This window comes from Thamnophis sirtalis, unplaced genomic scaffold, assembly GCF_051295495.1.
Source record: "Thamnophis sirtalis isolate CommonGarterSnake01/CBP01778 unplaced genomic scaffold, rThaSir2_p1.2 scaffold_3, whole genome shotgun sequence".
Classification (NCBI taxonomy): domain Eukaryota; kingdom Metazoa; phylum Chordata; class Lepidosauria; order Squamata; family Natricidae; genus Thamnophis; species Thamnophis sirtalis.
The window spans coordinates 101614769-101632722 of NW_028261383.1; the positions used below are offsets into that span (position 1 = coordinate 101614769).

Here is a 17954-nt window from a genome sequence, read left to right on the forward strand (position 1 = left end):
AGAGTTCATGAAAAGATTGAACAACTGTTTGTCTGGGATAATATAAGGACTCCTACCTTGAGCAGGGGGTTTGGACTAGAAGACGTTTGAGGCCTTTCCAGTCGTACACTTCTATATTCTATGTTCTAACTGCATCAAAGCATGGCTTTCTCAGTCTTCTCTCTCTCAAACTATTCAACCATTCTTTAGCTATCTCTTTTGCAACTTGATCCTCAGTCATTTTAATCAAGCCACCTCAACAGACTACTTTTGTACTGGCAATTTCCTTTTGGATTTAGTCATTCATCATGAATTCATCCCTGGCCCTGTCACTTTGGGTTTACCACATATACTGCTAAACTACTGCATTTTCACTGCATTTAACTTACTTTTTATGTTCCTATTGCAGTTCCTCTGCACTCAACTTTCTTTTACATTTCTCCTGAAATACCCAATGCTCATTTTCTTTACTTCTTTTGAAAAATGTTTATTCCTCGCAAAACAAACCACATATTATTTACCATCCTTCTACTAGCCTCTTAATGTCTTAACATTTCTCCAATCATTTGCCCATCTTTGCAAACTATTGTACCAAGTTATACAAATTCAGCTACCATGTTTCCCTGAAAATATTACATGTCCTGAAGATAAGGCCATGCCAGATTTTTGGAGTGGACAAAAATATACGCCCTCCCCCAAAAATAAACCCAGTGGACAACCCCTCCCCTCCAGTTGGGCAGAGCGCCACTCACTGACCCAGCGGTATCCCAAAGGTGCCAAGCTGTGCAAGCAGGGGGGAAGGGGGGACTGGCGCTTGCATGGCTTGGCTCCTTCGGGATACCGCTGAGTTGGTGAGCAACACTCTGCCCTGCTGGAGAGGGGCTTGCTGGGCAGCTGCTCTCCCGAAGAGGAGGCTCCCAAAGAGCCTGGCTCCAAAATAATAAGCCCCCTCCCCCGATAATAAGGCTAAGGCCATATTTCGGGGGTCAAAAGAAAATAAGATCCTGTTTTATTTTCGGGGAAACACAGTACATGCACTAATCTTTGGCCACTTAGATAAAATTTGATATAATTCTCTCTATTTTCTCTCTCAAATACAAATACTTTTGTCTTTAATACTTTAATTTCCAGATTCCTTCCAGCCTCATATGATATACCTATTATCTATTATTTGTTGCAATTTATTTGGTTTCTTGGGCAGCATAACAGCATAAGACTACCCACAAAGTTAGCTCCCCAACTAACATACCTTTAACCCTGTCAGTATCTTTACACATTTATTCATAAATAAATTAAACAATCAAGGGGATATCACACATCCTTTTTCGACATCCTGCTTAATATTGTACCATTTATTAAGTATCCAATTTATTCATATGCATTTTCCTTCCACTACCATTCTTATCAGTGATCAACCTTCAACCCTACATTCTCACAAGACACCCCATTATTCAAACCTATTCATCATACTTGCTTTCTCTATACAAGAATGTATGTTTTTCTCACTATCATGCCTTTCTCAATAACTGTTGAAAAGCAAATATCTAGTGTGTATGGTTCCAACCAGCATAAGATGTAATATCTCTCAAATTGTGGTTTGTTAGTCACCTCTTGTATCCTTTCAATCAAAGTTCTCCCAAGCAACTTCTTAGGCACTCTTAAGAAAGTAATCCCCTGCAAGGTTTTCTTAAAATTTTCTTTTGTTACCTATCCTTTTCTAGATGGAAACAATAACTATTCTTTCAAGCATTTCATACAGATGAAACTTTTAAGCTATTCAGTAAGTAAACTACATTCACATTTGAATATTACCTGAAGCCTTAATAATTATCCTAATATTTATATTAGGATATATATTTTCATAATTTTGGGGCACTAATGTTTATAGTATTATATTCAATCCTACCCTTTGAGATAGCTCTATAATAGCTATACAATCTGTATCTCCCTTATTTTAAGCACATTCATGGCTTTTAGACTTTTTCACTTCATTGTTTCAGCAAGTATGCTTTTTCAGACTTTCTCTTAGTATAGTTCCAAGCACTTTTATTGCACTGAAATTTAATAGTGGCTTCTATATTCTCTTTCCTTATGTCCACTTCCTGTTTATTCATTTGAGAGATTAATCTGTTTTCTAAACATTTTGTATGCAGAACTCATGTTTCTCACCCTGTACTTATGCCACTTTTAGTCTTATTTCTTTCACTTCTTTCATTGTTTTTCAATATTAATACCAATTAATGGCCTGACTAACATTCAGAACCTCTCATAATCCTTTAGAGAGCATGAACAGATAGGCGAGAATGAGATGAGAGCGTACAGGAAAAGTGACTGGGCCATTTGGGGACCCAACAGAGAATAAGCATAATGACTGTATGGTGAGTATGGTTAGAAAAGGGTCTGTTTGAAACAAATGGTTTAAACATAAGTCTATTCATGTACATACATGAAAAAGGGATTTTTCAATGGTAGCTTTGATTTAATTGCTTATGATGAAAGACTGAGAGAATTGGTGAAGGACACATGGGTGGTAAATGCTTTAACTGTAATATAAATTGAACTTTCTACAACTCTGTACAACTAGATTATTCTAATTATTTAATCCCAAAAAATAGTAATCCAAGGTTACCTTTCAGAGAATCACTTTCAGCTCTCATTATGTCGATTAATGAATTCTCCAGTGAATGCATGTCAAAAGTTCTTGTACGATCCTGCAAATAAACACAAAGAACAGTTTAGAGCAGGAGGTAAGCTAAGCAAAAGAGCATTTTCAGTTATTTTTTCAATGTACTAATCACTTCTAAATATAAGAACTTGAAGCAGAAATTAACTACAAAATTATTAATGGCTTAGTAAATGTCTAAAAATGCCACATTTTGCAGAATTTGCTAAAACTGTACATATACCTGAACAATCCTTTAGAACTCTAGCTCCTCCCATGTCAAAAAATTATTCAAAGTACCACACACAATATCAACAAAGTAAAATATAATTTCAAAACATAATGGCTTTTATGTTTTAAGTAATTATTATTCATATATTACAAAAAAAACCTCATCAGCCTACAACTTAGTCTGCCAGCAATAAAGTCAAATCAAGTGAAATAAAAAGTGACCTTATATTGGAATATTAGACATTGCTTCTGTTGACATGAACCTGGCATATCCTTATTTGGTATCTATTCAAAAGGATCCCATTCCATTGAGAAATAGATACAAAAGCACATTATGATTGTTTTCTATGATTCTTTCCAGCAACACTTCCTTGGCTGAATCATACAGTTTTAGATGCCAAGTGACAATTTATATTAGAAGGTATAATTCTTATGTTTTAATAAGTATGGTTCTGTTGTCAACATGCAGAATTCATAAATAGCTATTCTGAGATTTTCTGCTTTATATTTCATTATACTGCTGTAATACAAATGAAAATGAAAATGCAGATTGAAAGTGCTGTATACTAAATGTAATCAGTTTGATCCTCTACAATTTAACTAAAAGCCATGGACTTCAAACTTAAGTGAAAATTATTTTATAAGGAATTATAGTTAACACAATTATTAATATAGGACTATGTAATTAAAATTCATTCCCAAATCCTAATAAACATCAATAGAGCAGTAAAATGTCAAGATAAAAATCATTAAAACATAAGAAACATGTTTAAATATTATAACAAATTATCTGTGGATAGTAAGTAAAAAAGTGTTCTTTCATATCCAAAGTTCCCAAAATTTATTATTTCTAAAATAAATACTAATCCTGTAAGATAGCACTAGAGGACATTTACTACGTACTTTATAATTAGGTATTGTACTATACAATATCCTATAAACAGTAACTATCAATAATTTCAGTAAGCAATAATTACTGCACAAAAAAGTATAAGAATGCTATTTCTTAATAATATTGGTATTCCAGATTGCCTGGTATTTCAGGTAACAAGATTAATCTGCATTTAGATTAGTTAGAATTATAGTATAATTTACATTTCAGTCTAGTCTACAACTGTATAAAGCTGAAATTGATGCAGAACCATAAAGTTCAATGGATGGTTTTGATCCAGTCAAACATCTAATTATAATTTATTTCTCACTTGAGAGTAGGAAAACTTCTGAAGGAAAAAATGGAACATAAATGGATTAATTAATGTTATGTTCTTAATTAATATTAAGCTCTGGTATTGACCCACTTTTTGATTTCTAGCTTTACTTTGTTTCACTATATTTATTAATGCATAGCACTACTAATAAAAACTAGCACGAAGTAGTGGTTAAGGCATCAGGCTAGAAAAATTAGGAATCCATGAGTTCTAATCCTGCCTTAAGGCCAAGGCCAGCTGGGTGATCTTGGGCCAGTCACTTTCTTTCTGCCTTAGGAAGGAGGGAAACCATTTCTGAAAAACCTTGCCAAGTAAACTGCAAATAGTTTCCAAAAATTGGACACAATTAAATAGAAGGAGTAAAAAGTCCCTCAAAAATATACATTGCTTAAAGCAGGGCTGTCAAACTTCTGGCCCACGGGCCGGGTGAGTTATGCACTGGCCATGCCCACACCCGGTTTAGCAAAGGGGGGGAAAGTCCTGATATGTCACTTTACACCACCATTATGATGTGAGCTTGACACTCTTGGCTTTACGAATATCTGAAACAGAAATCTATGGACTTTGAAAAATCAAGATAAAATTTGCTGTGAAACATTTGAATACTGTCAGCTTCAGAATTATAGAACTTCTTTTGAAGATTTCAAACCATGTAATATCTATGCATATTACAATTCTGTGAAACAATACCAACATGGACGCAAACAAAATGTTATTTTCGATTTACTCATATAGTTCAGTTTGATAACTCTTCTATACCTAAAACATCATGCATTTCAAGTTCAAAGCCAGCTCATCTTCCATTCTCATTTCCAAAAGAATGATGAGTAGTAGGTAAAATTTAAAAATACAACAATTCTCTTTTCAGTTTTCTTTAAAAACTGAAATGTTGAAATGAATTTACTATATTTACTAAATAATTATCCTCATTTCAGTATCCAGTTATTTGACTTAACATCTACAATGAGAAAACAAAAAGTAAAATATAAAGCAAAGCTTTTCTATCATTGAACTTTATTAGTATGTTTAAGGTTGAAATATCAATTTTAATACTCTAAAGAGAGTATATTAACAAGTTAATTTCATATAGAGATGAAATTCCAGTATTGGAAAAGAAATCCATAACTGGAAAATAAGTCAGGAACAGTTCATTTATTTTTCTTAGCAAAATTGATAGAATTGAATTGTGATGAGTATACTCCAGTTTAAAAAGTGTTATGTCAAGGTTAAAACCCTCCTTCAAAATTTATAAAATAGTTGCGTTAGAAATACAATGAGCCTAATGCTGGGAAAGATTGAGGGCAAAGAAGAAGGGGCCAATAGAGAATGAGGTGGATGGATGGAGTCATCAAAGCAGTAGACGTGAGCTTAAATGGACTCCAGAGGATGGTATAGAACAGGAAGGCCTGGAGGAATGTTGTCCATACGGTCATGATGGGTCGGACACGACTTCACAACTAACAATAACAACAAACCTAATGTAACATGTTTTTTTAATGTGTACTTATTTTTATTAAGAATTCAGCTGATTCTTGCTAAGATATCATGCACTGGTGAAGAACTCATATTAATCTAATATTTGTATTTGTATTTGTATTTTATTATCTGTATGCCGCCCTTCTTCAGGAGGACTCAGGGCAGCGAACAATTCAAGGGGGGAAAAAAGGGGGAACATAAAAAGACAAAATACAAATAATAAAAGTAGACAACAGTCGCACAACCATACATGTCGAGAGGGGAGGGAACTCATCACCCCCAGGCCTGCCGGCAAAGCCAGGTTTTATGGTAATATGGCATCAGAACTCCATGCTGCTATGCAGCAGTGCAAGGATGCCAATTCTCTTCAGCCTTACAGCACTTTCTAGTCACTTCTTTGTCCTTTTGTAGAACATAATAAAACCCCCAGATATCATATATGTTTAAAAAAAATAGTTAAATTTTGGATGTAGGAGATCATTAAAGAAAAACTTGAAATGTTTTTGAATTAGTCATTCAGTCAGCATAATTACTTAAAGGCTGGCATCAACTCAGTGCAGTATCAGATTTTTCACCTTGATATAGCTTATAACAATGTCTGTGAAAGCATCCAGTATTGAAAAAGAAATCCATAACTGGAAAATAAGTCTGTAAATGTACCAGGAATGACTCCACAGTAATTCAACACATCTAAAGACATAAAAAAGCATGTACCACACACAAACTTTTTGTTTACATGTTCTTAAAATATACATTTCCTTAGGCATCAAGAGACTTGCTAACAACCAATTATTGTGAAAAAATATAGGTAACAGTAATTTTGAACAGAAACTCCCTTAACTGTCATTCTTAGAAGCTGAGAAGGTAGAGGTGCATTAGTTCACACTACCAGATTGACAAGTAGTTGAGCCCATAAATAATTTTAACTAATTTTCACCGTTACTCCATTTTTTATTTAAAAATAGTACATATTGATGGATATATTCCCATTCCTTATCTTTTGTATATATCCCTATCTCTGCATGTCAACATCTTTTATTCTACCATCCTCACTAAAGGAAATATAGAGTCTATTTTCTGTTGTTAATATAGGAAAACTGAAAAAAGTGACACAATTCTGCAATAACCTCTATACCTTTTCCATAAACTGAATATTTTTAGCAGATTTTTTCACATTTACCCAATATCCTGAAATTAAAACTTGGAAAATTTTATTATACTAAATGGCCAAATAATAATTGTGAAATAAACTAAAATCTTTCTTCAAAGAAAAAATATAATAAGGTACAGATAATAAGGAATCCACTACCCTTATTTTCTAAAAGCTTACAAGCAAAGGATTAGTCCATATACAGGTAATCCTCAATTTACAATCATAACTTAGCCCGCAATTTGTTAAGTAAGTTTTGCCCCATTTTACAATTTTTCTTGTCACATTTGTTAAGTGAATCACTGCAGTTGTTAAATTAATAAAATGGTTGTTTCCCCATTGACTTTGCTTGTCAGAAGATCGCAAAAGGCAATCACATGACTCCTGGACACTGCAACTATCATAAATGTAAGTCAGTTGTCAAACATCTGAATGGAAATCACGTGACCATGGGGATGCTACAACAGTTGTACGTGTGAAAAATGGTCATAAGTCACTTTTTTCAGTGAAATTGTAACTTTGAATGGTCACTAAATGAACTGTTGTAAATCGAGGATTAGCTGGATTTCTTTAGCAGTTCATCAAACTGTAAATGTAGATGTTCATGTAATAAAGATGTACCAATGATCCTAACCCAACTGCCACTCAAGAGTCCCATACACAGAATAGTATCAGGCAGCAAGTATCACAGAAAAGACACAGTGATAGAAACAAATGAACAAATAAGAAAATACTCCTGAAATATAAGAATCGAACTTCTAATTTTATTGCCTTGTGGTCTAAGCAAAATACATTTTAAAAATGACCAACTAAATACCATTGGTACACACTGGAAATGAAGATAAAGGAATTAGATCAACGTCTAAATAAAGTAGGTTTACTTTTTAGATAATGTGGTCTTGTATTTATAACATATCATTTTCATAAAACTGGGTATCCTTGAATAGCATTTGGTTAGTACATTACAGCATGTAATAAAAACAGGTATATTTTTTTCTACTTTCATTCCCTGCCTTAACATTTAAAAAGGGAAATTGGGGTTTTTTTTCCAATAAGAGAAGAACAAAAACACTATTTCACTCAGAAGACTCCTAATTCTGTTCATTTTAGTTCACGTCTAAATTTCAAAAAATGTTATGTAGCTCTGGATGAGATTTTGGAAGAGACACGAAACTGCCTTGATGGCTCGGAGATTTAACTCAACATAAGTTAGCGGCAAATGTTAAGTTCATTCTGGCATGATATGGTACAAAAAGGCTACCTTACATTATTTCAGAATTTATGGTTTGGCTCTCACATCTTTTTATCGGAAAGCACAGAATGGTCTCACACAAAGTTTTAACTTCTCCAAAAGCTGAAAGAAGCTGTTTTAATCTGTTACATTACAAGATGCTAGTTGTCTGATGTGGGTATCCCAAAAGAGGGAAACAAATCCACTGCCTGTCAATGTATGAAGAATGTTTGCATATTTGTTCATGAGCTTCTCCGTAAAATTTGCAGCAGTAGGTTTTCTCTAAAAATACGTATGTACAAATCCCTTTTGACATGCAGTAAATTTGCCAACTAACTCACATACCCCCTCCCAAACTCCCATGAGGCACAACAAGCTGAACAGACACTTCCATGGCCACGCATTACCTACATGAGTAAATCAATCCAGTTTGATGACTATGCTTATATAAGAACTGTGACCAGCTCCATAACAAAGTACTTCACATTTACCACAGCATGGTATAACAGTTTTTAAGTTAAAGGTTTTTTTAAAGAACTTGTACACAAGATCCTGAACTGTGAACTCTACAAAGAACACACAAATAATTGTGCTAATAACAGCCTGACTAATCAAGGTTACAGTACTAATTTAGTACTTTATTCCCTTGAAGATAGAAGAGTGTCAACAAATAAGGAAATATGGTAACAGCTGTTTCTTAAAGAGATCAGGATCTTAAACTATTTTCTTCATTTGATCAGGGCACAAAAAGCATATAAGACTTTAATTAAACCTTACAACTGTGTGGTAAAAAGGGGGCCAAATGGTACTGATAAACATTTGCTTTATATAAAGCAAAAAACTTCAGTGAATATTCTTTATTACCATAATTTACTCTGTTAAAAAAAGAAGAAAATTGGCTTTTTTTGCTTAAAGTTATTTTAAAATAATTCAGACATATGGAGAGGAAATAAAACATAATATGGCTGCAATTTGTTTTACATTCTTGCTTTAACCATAATGTATCAATTTAAATAAAAAATTTACTGTTTCATTGTGACATTCAAAATGGAAAGCCATCAGTTTGAAATCATAGTTCCAATTATATCTACAATCCCTTCAATAAAAATGAAAATAATCTCTGCGTACATCGCATTTACTACAATCCTTCTGAATTTACTACAAATGAACACAGCAATATATGTTTTTGAAAGCCAATGTAAATACTGGCTAAAACACCGAATTGTTTTTTCAGAAGTAGCCAAATCTCTTTATTTAATAGTATCCTTCCCCCAAGTTCAACATATGGAGGAGGAAGATGGGACAATTTGTTTGATGGGAGACAGATGGGAGATAGGAAGGGAACTCTTTAATTACCTCCCAATCATGTCCTGTAAACTTTTAAAAGAAAAGAATAAAAGATAGCATGGAGTCCTGAAATTCATGCATTAGTCCCATCTTCTGCTATAGAAGTATATAATGAGTTAATCAAGGCTATTAATATCGGATTTTGCAGTTACAAAAACTTTAGTACGATGCAAGAGGAACAAGAATACAAAATTAGGACATCAACCATTAATGTAACCTCTTGCACCACAATACCACAATGAGTTCCCATCTTTGTGGTTTTATATTTAGTTCCTACCTAAGTAAAGCATGCATACAGTTTAAAGCATCAAGATATGAGTCAGTTTGTGTTGCTATCATCTGAACAGTAACTGATGAAAGTTCCAATGTTTGCCAAGGTGAGGCAATCTCATCTGGAACACAACAACAAACGTTATAAAATTTTTAAAAAGCATGCTTGGGTGTGCCAAATTTGTTTGGAACAAAGGCCTGGGCTTTTAAATAGGTGCTTTTAAAGTAAGAAATCTTTGAAGATGAAGGACTCAGGAACATAAGTAGTGATGATACAATTTATCTGGGCCTTTCTTTATTCAGCAGGCATATATCCACCCACCATATATTATTCACTCTATCATATGATATTTAGTATAAAGTCCCCTTTGAGTCAAGCTCAACTGCTGATGAATCCATGGGCAGATGCATGTAGTTTTCATTGTTATCACCACCTTCTTCTAGGATTTCGTTTTTTAATTTCCCAATTCAACCTATAGTCCTAGAAGGTTTCAGTGATCTCCCATTCAAGTACTAACCAGATCCAAGCCTATATTTCATCAATGGAACATAGATAGATCAATACACGCCTACCCCTCCTCCACTCCACATTCCCAGTCCTTCTAGATTTCAACTTTCATAATTCCTAACCAGCTAACTTTCCTGAAGGATAACAAATTGGGGGAAATTGCTAATACTTCCAAATTAATACAGATGGAAAAATATGTATTATGTATCTTGGAAAAATAAGATATTAATCTTAATGATCCATTCCCTTTTTTCATCTATTGCACTTAATTAGAACATAACATAATCAGTAGGCTAAACATGCTTCAGGTTCAAAGGGAATAATGTACCTAGAAGGGTAGTCACATAATCCTGGGAAAAATGCAGCTGTTTTAAGGAGCTATTGATAGATACTAAATGATTATCTCCATATGCCCCCAAAAACACATTTTGCCTTCAATACTGTACTGTAAACACTAAGTTTCTATCTAAATGTCTTAGTCTTCAGCAATATCAGTAGTAACAGCACTTGGCTAACCTTGGCTGGGTTTATAACTAAACAGGGTTTGGCCTGGTTAATACTTGGAGGAACACCAGGGGTGAAAACTAGACAAAAAAAATCCAGAAGAAATATTTGGCAAATTTCTATTGTTTTATTGCCAAGAAAACAAAATGGACATGTCCATAAAATCACCTGGACTTGGTTGATTTGAGATAATCTTCAATTACTACCAAGTGGCTCCCAGCCTTTTATCATTTTGAGATTTTGCCCTACCTCAACTAGTCAATAGAAAAGACTGATACACTACAGTTTCTTTTTTTAGGAGGGCAACCCTAGTATTAGAACTTGCACAAACATATGTAATTGGAGACCAAACTGTAAACTGAACACCATGTTTAAAATAAATGGTGTATCTTTATATGTATTTTCATTTTTTTTTTACCTTTACAAGGGGGAAAATGAAAATCTACTGAAAGCGATTCGAAGTCTACAGGTTGTCAACTTCATGTTTCCCCATGGAAAATGCTATGGTGGGAAAAGACAGCCTAAAAATACTTCTTTGGAGTGCATCAAAATTGCCCCAGATGCTTTCTCAGTCATACATTTATGATCATTCTAGTCCATATTTCTTTCTTTCTTATGCAATTCCCAGAACAACATGACTATAAATAAAAGGTTCCAATGTACATTCCAGATTGTGGTTATGTAAAAAAAAAAAAAGGGGGGGGGGGGTTGTTGGAGAAAAATGGGACAAGCATGTATTGCCTTATATGAAGAACAGCCACTGTGAACCTAACAATACAAAATGCCGGGCTGGAGCTACAGGTTCATACAATGGATGATTCAACTTTAGCAACATCTGTCAGATGTACAGGCATGCTTTCTTTAAAACACTGAATCTCATTTCAACCTTCTTGAGCAATAAGTAAAACAAATACCGTCAAAGACAGGCCGCAGATCAGATAAATATTTAAAAACAGCCTTACTCCTTTTAATCCAGAACATCGCATTATTATCACATAGCTAATTTGGATGAATTTTTTTTTAAAAAAACAGAACAAAGTCTGCTGTTCTTAGTATGCTTGTCTTCATAACAATCAACCATTCCTTATAATTTATTTTTCTACTTTCCTTACCAGTCTTATAATTTTGCATATGAAGTAGTAACTCCATTTTGCCTTTCTTTGAACACATATTTAGGACAAATAAAAACAGATTTAGCAGAAGATAAATGTAGCGTATCCAATTAAAATATAATTACTTGGTGTATCAGAATCATTACAATTTCTTCAAGCAATTTATTGGAGCCAAGAATATACCACTAACCTAATTAACATCTTGCTTGCTATCAAGAAGCAAGTTAGGTTCACAAAACCTTGTTTGTTTCAATGAAGCTCTAGATTTTTTAAAAAGCATTAGTATTTTATTTTATTTTTGCTGGAATCATTTTTTTAACAGCTAAATGTGGGAGAATACTCAGTATGCAGCAGTTGCATGTTTCAACTTAATAAATTCCTTCAGGGCAAGTGAAATAAGCATACAGCTATTTATTTTAGAAACTGGACTTCTGCCTAGCAGCAAGGATAAGTTTTCCTGTTTCAACCTTAACTGTCTTTAGTGCAGAACAGTGTCCCTGTTCTACAAGGAAGTACACTAGCAGGGAAGACATGTTTGCATACGTGAAAGCCTATTTGAAACCTAACTATTACCGATAGGCCTCTACATTCTGTTACGAGTGCAGTGGGGAAAAAAGCTGCGGATGTTCTTTTTAAAACAAGACCAGTATACGTTTTACAGTAATATTGATACATTTGCTTCCAAATTGCATCATAATGATGAAGTATACATTTTTATTGTGAAAAATATGTGGGCTGCTTCTTCACTGCATTCTCACCAGAAGTTTGTGTCCCTATTTAAAACGAAAAATAAAGATAGCAAAGATTTTTTTCCCCTGCAAAGAAAATTCTTTAAGTAAATTGTATTCTTATTTGTATCTCTTTCCCTCTCCGCCCAGATTTAATCAGTGCTTTCAAATGTTCAGAGCACTCTGCAAAAAGCATTAATGCATGGATACCATGTACTGTATTATATTTTGAGAATGTTAAGCAGGTTGTATTCTAAAATACAAAAAGATCAGAAACACATTAATGTTTCAACAATAAGCAATCTTTCCTCTGGCACTCCCAGATCGAAATGTTTGAACCTGTCACATTAGATATAGCACATGCGCTGCTTGCATCTTTAAAGCGGACTGGCTCTTTAAATCAAAGAGAATATGAACCACGTGCACAATTCCATACTTCTGTGGTTGTGCTCCTGGTTGGGAGCTGCACTGCAGTTTTTACTCGCTCTGTATGCAGTTAGTTTTCTCATGCTAAAGTATTAAAGGGAAAAGGTGACATAGGGACGCAAACAAAGCTCACATTATACTGTATCCTATTTCCTGTCAGGGAACGCAAACTGGACAATTCAAATTGCCATACCTATCTTTAAAGAGCTGCCACTTTGGCAAACAAGCAAGAAAAACCAGCAAGCATTGTGTAATTGCTGTTTACCCTTTATCTGTGCACTAGGGGGCAACTGCTACTGACTAGCGCTGCTACAGCTACCATCGCTTCCCTCGTTATTAATGTAGCATTAAATCTGTGGATATCACTGAACATCTTTGTTAGAGGAAAATATTTTGATTTTAAAACTTCAAGGAGCCAAGGGTGCAAATAAATACAATACAGATGCAGCCCATTCTATTTTCTTCCTAACAACCCTGTAAAAGATCCCTCATGCAGCACTGCAACAACATCCCAACTGGGAAAAACAAGGACAACAATCATTATTAAAGGCAAAAATGGGTTCTCGCCTCATGCCAATATCCATTTTCAATTGTGTGGTCTTCTATATTGTCATAACAAAACTAAGGCGCTGGATGAATAGATTTTCTTATTTCGCCTTCCATTAAATCAGGCCTAGGCACTTACAAGCTTCTGGTCTGAATTTTAGTAAAGACGCATATTAGCATGAAATGACAATGCTTTTTTAAAACAATCATCCCAGTTCGTGCATCGTACAACAAAGTAAGTATTTGCATGAAAACCAGGCAATGGTCTTTAAAAAGAAAGCCAGGTCAGCAAAGGCCTTTTTGCATCAGAGTTAATCTTGGAAGGATATTCATGTCTGTATTTCCCGTGACACCAAGATAAGGCCAGCTCCTCTACTAGGGGAGTCTGTGATTATTACATTTGCATAAACATTGCAGAATTTACTGAATTTTCATTTACTGAAGAAAAGGGAACGTCTCTTTATATAGAAGCTATTTGTGTCTGTGTGGAACAAATAACGTTGGTCCAAATTAATGGTATTGTATTTGTTACTTCTAGCAAGATACCACATAGCAGTAATACTAAACATAACTAAAAGCAGGTCTTATAATTAAATGTATCAGAGGCAGAATTGAATTGTAGGTATTCCAAGAGCTTAATCCATGTAAAGCTTTGTAAACATATTTTTGCATGCACTTTCATTCGAAATAAATAGTTATCTTGCACAATCATTTGGGGAGGGAAAAAGAGAACCATTTCATGTGAAAAAGGAGGAAGAAAAAAAAAAGCACTATCTGCTTCATGCTGCAAAAAGTAAATGCCAAAGATTACTGGAGAATTTTCTAGATTTGCAATACTCAGCTGTTCTTTGAAGTCCTGCACTTGCCTTCTCAGCACTGAGCATAAGCATTTCAAATTAAAACGTACTTCATTAAAATATGTTCCTTTTGCTAGATACAAAGAGTGAGGATTCGGTCCTGATATGGCCAATTTGTTCTTCAGGGGGAAAAAAACCTGCTCACAATATATTGCCACAATATATTATTTCTATATATATATCTATATATATATATATAGAAATAATAATCCGAAGAATACAAATCACGTAATAATATTCCAGTATTTCAGGACAAAACATCCCACTTGCATCATGCCTAAGTCCGAGGCCTTAATTTATGAAGAGAAAGACAATGCTGTATCCTACCACAGTGTAGTTTCTTTATATAATCACAATTTGCAAAATGAACTACTAAAACAATGAACCAAATCTTGCTGCAGTGAGGCTCAACCATTACCCCTATAGTCCAGCTGATTCATATTATTAGTGGATTTATGATTCCTCATATTGCTTCCTGATTTATTATTTCATGATTTCTATTTCAGGTGCACGAACTAAAAGGAAAATACAAGACGTGTCCTCTGGGTAATCTAACCCAATTATAAAATAGTTTTCTATATTTAAAAAAAGTATGGCTTTTGTCTATCTACCAGTTTTCCAATTATGACAAAACTAGGTCACAGGACTCATCAGATTATATATACCATGTTGAGAAATAACAAATATTTTACAATTTTAGTTTTTCATCAATATTGCTATCTTTTGCTATAATTTTGCTATCTCAGTAAAACATTACAGAATATTCAGACTTAACCACAGCTAATAATGAAACACAATATATTGTCACTGCATTGTTTAAATGGCGATTTCTAGTGGTAATTGTTTATAAGTGGAGAAATAGGTACTACTGAAATTCTCAGCCTATTTCCTTATAGCAAATGGCTACCCTCCAATAGAAAAAGCTGTCTCAAATAGTCCACATCTATTTTTAGTAATGACTTATAATCTACTACTAAAATATATTGCCCTTCCTAGCAGAGACCAGATCAACATTTTAAGATTATTTGAGCTGCATTTAAAAACCTACATATTCCAAATTAAATCAAAATGAAAATAATGCTTGTTGTACAAAGTTGTAGATGTATTTTCTAGTTTTATAAATCGGTAATAATTAATTGCACTGAATTCTATTATATTTTAAAAGGTGCACACTTTCAACAGTTCTTGTGCTTTAGGATTTTGTTCAGTTACAAGGATGACTCCAATTATTGTTCTTGTAGTTGTTTTATTGATCAGATAATACTGATTTGACAGCAAACTAACTAGATAATAGATTTCCTATTTTGTTTTAGGTATTTCTCTGGCAAACACTATACAAAGCATCCATGATTCAGACATGAATAACCATGGCATGAAATGTCACAGGATCAACTACACATTTAGGTGCATTTTTAAAATCAATTTTATAATTGTGCATTTTTAATATTTGAAACAATGCCAAAAAGATAAAACATTACAATTCACACAGTCTTTTCTAGATCTCTTTATAAAGCATTCTGTCTTAATATTAATAAAATGATCTCACCTGAAAGGGAAAGATATTGTCAGCTCTGTTCAAACTGTCTTCCATCCAAGATTTCGGAGCAAAAACGGAACTGGGTCGTGCATATTTCTGCAACTGGATATGATTATTTGGAAAATTCTTCTTCAGGGGTGAGATGGAATTCAGGGGTGTTATTCCTCCATTCAGTCCCCTGCGGTGATCTCGCCCTTGGGACCCACCCCACCCACCACATCCACCACCAGGACTCCATGAGGAAGATGGTGTAGGTGATGGGCTTTGGTAGCTGCTCCATGGAGAGGGTGGTTTGTTAAGATTATTAGCAAGATGAGGCAGTTGATTAAAAGCAGCATTTCTATGTGTAAATGGAGGTGGATGAGGGCTTGCAGGAGACCTCCTCTGTTGTTGATGCTGATTGTGATGATGTTGAAAATGGGGGTGATGAGGGTGGTGCTGAGAGAGGGGTCCAATCTGAGGGGAAAAACTACCCCCAAAACCAGGACTGACATGATGTGGAAAATTCTGAAACAGCAGAGCACCATTATTTGCTGAAGCAGGAGGTACCCCTCCCTGGTGGAAGAAACTCGCATCTTCATTTATTATTGTTGAAGACGAAGGAGCTATAGCTGCTGCTGACCAGTTACTGAAACCAGTCAGAGAAGATGCAGTAGATGTCAGGGGCTGGCTTGAAGTACCTAGCCCGGTAGCCTCTTGATAATCAAATCCTGTTAACACTGGTGATTCTATTCTTATTTTTTCCTTCCCATTGCCATTTTCAGAAGAATTATCCCCCTGGCTTTCTTCAGATTTAGCTTTCTCAGAATCAGGCAGCATGCCTGCTTCCTGACTTTGACTAGGGGAAAGCTGCTGTTTTTCTAGGGAGTCTTGTTTTTCCTGTTGTTGACTTTTCGATTTTTCTGACCCCAGAATCTCATCCTGAATATTATGGGCAGCTGGAGCAGGAAAGAGCCAAGCTGACCCAGCACTACTGCCATTGGCAGCTGTGTTATTTATAAAAGCAGCAGGATTGGGGGCTGCATTTTGATGGTGATGTGGAGGCTGCAGATGTGGATGAAATCTGACTGGAAAAGCTGACTTATTCCCGGTGTTGTTCTGCACTAACACGCCAAACCCGTAATCCCCCATTTATTTTATTTTAGAATCTGAATTCCTCCTGGAAAGAGAAAAAAAAATCTTTAAATGGTTTTCTTCTACTAAAGCAACAGAATAGAAAATATCTTTTTATGACAAACTTTCTTCCTACCCACTTGAGATATCTGATTTGGATTTTTTTTCCTGGATTCTTGTAAGTGAGATCACTTAAAATATTGACATGGGTCAATTTGTGTTCACTTCCTTCTAATAGCCAGAAGGAATGGAAAGTAAATCTTTGGTTAACAAAATAAGAGCTTTCCTTTTTTAAAAAGGAAATACACAAGAATGAAGTGGGGATGAAAGAAAGTTCCAGGGATATTTTTAAAAAAAGATATATATAGATATATATAGATATAATATATATTAACTTTCTCGTCTTACCAACTGCCTCAACCTGCTCACGTACACATTAATGAAAAAAAGATATCATGACATCTGGTACTCCTCACTCCTTCACAGCTCCAAAAATATATTTAAATCTGGAATCATTTAATAAATTCTATATAATCTAATATATATCTGTGTTCTACTCTAACAGTCCTTGCTGTGGAAAATGTAAAGATTTTAGCTCAGGATCTCTTTAGGGAAGCAAATTCTAGAAGAGAAACTTCCCTCCCCCACAACCTGTGCTGCTACTGCCTTTGCCTGTAGGACTATGAATAATATGACTTATGCGGATGCCCTTCTGACAAGGCCTTTCTATCTCGAGAGGGAGGGTGTGAGGATTTGTTCCTTTTTCTGATCTCTAAATATTGGCATTCAGTGAGTGCTGGGTGTATGTGTACAGACTGAGTTGAGCAGGCGAAGGGTGGATTCTTGCTGCTGCTGCTGCTGGCTGGCTGGGTGGGTTCCTGCTTTTTGAAGCTCGCCTTCTATTATGATCCGATATTTACGTGTCCTTCAGATGAATCCTGGCTGCCTGCAGAGGAAAATTTTCACCTCAGAAAATCAGCAGTCAAGTGTCTGGAGGGGGAATGGAGGAAAAATACCCGGACAGCATAAGTTAAAACATTTTTTTTTAAAGTCATCAGCAGAATAATTT

The 17954-nt window shown here is 34.8% G+C and overlaps 1 protein-coding gene across 3 annotated transcripts in view; it reads right to left on the reverse strand.

Moving 5' to 3' along the window:
- Positions 1 to 17954, reverse strand: part of CPEB4 (cytoplasmic polyadenylation element binding protein 4) — a 60586-nt gene that overhangs the window by 41939 nt on the left and 693 nt on the right. For 2 of the 3 annotated variants that reach the window (XM_014053782.2, XM_014053785.2), the window contains exons 2-3: positions 15782 to 17831; positions 2609 to 2690 (exon numbers count right to left, since the gene is read on the reverse strand). In XM_014053782.2, coding sequence (XP_013909257.1) covers positions 2609 to 2690; positions 15782 to 16903 — 1204 coding nt within the window. In that variant the 5' untranslated portion in view covers positions 16904 to 17831. Of the gene's footprint in view, positions 1 to 2608; positions 2691 to 15781; positions 17876 to 17954 lie in introns of all 3 variants that reach the window. The other variant, XM_014053783.2, reaches the window with a different exon arrangement.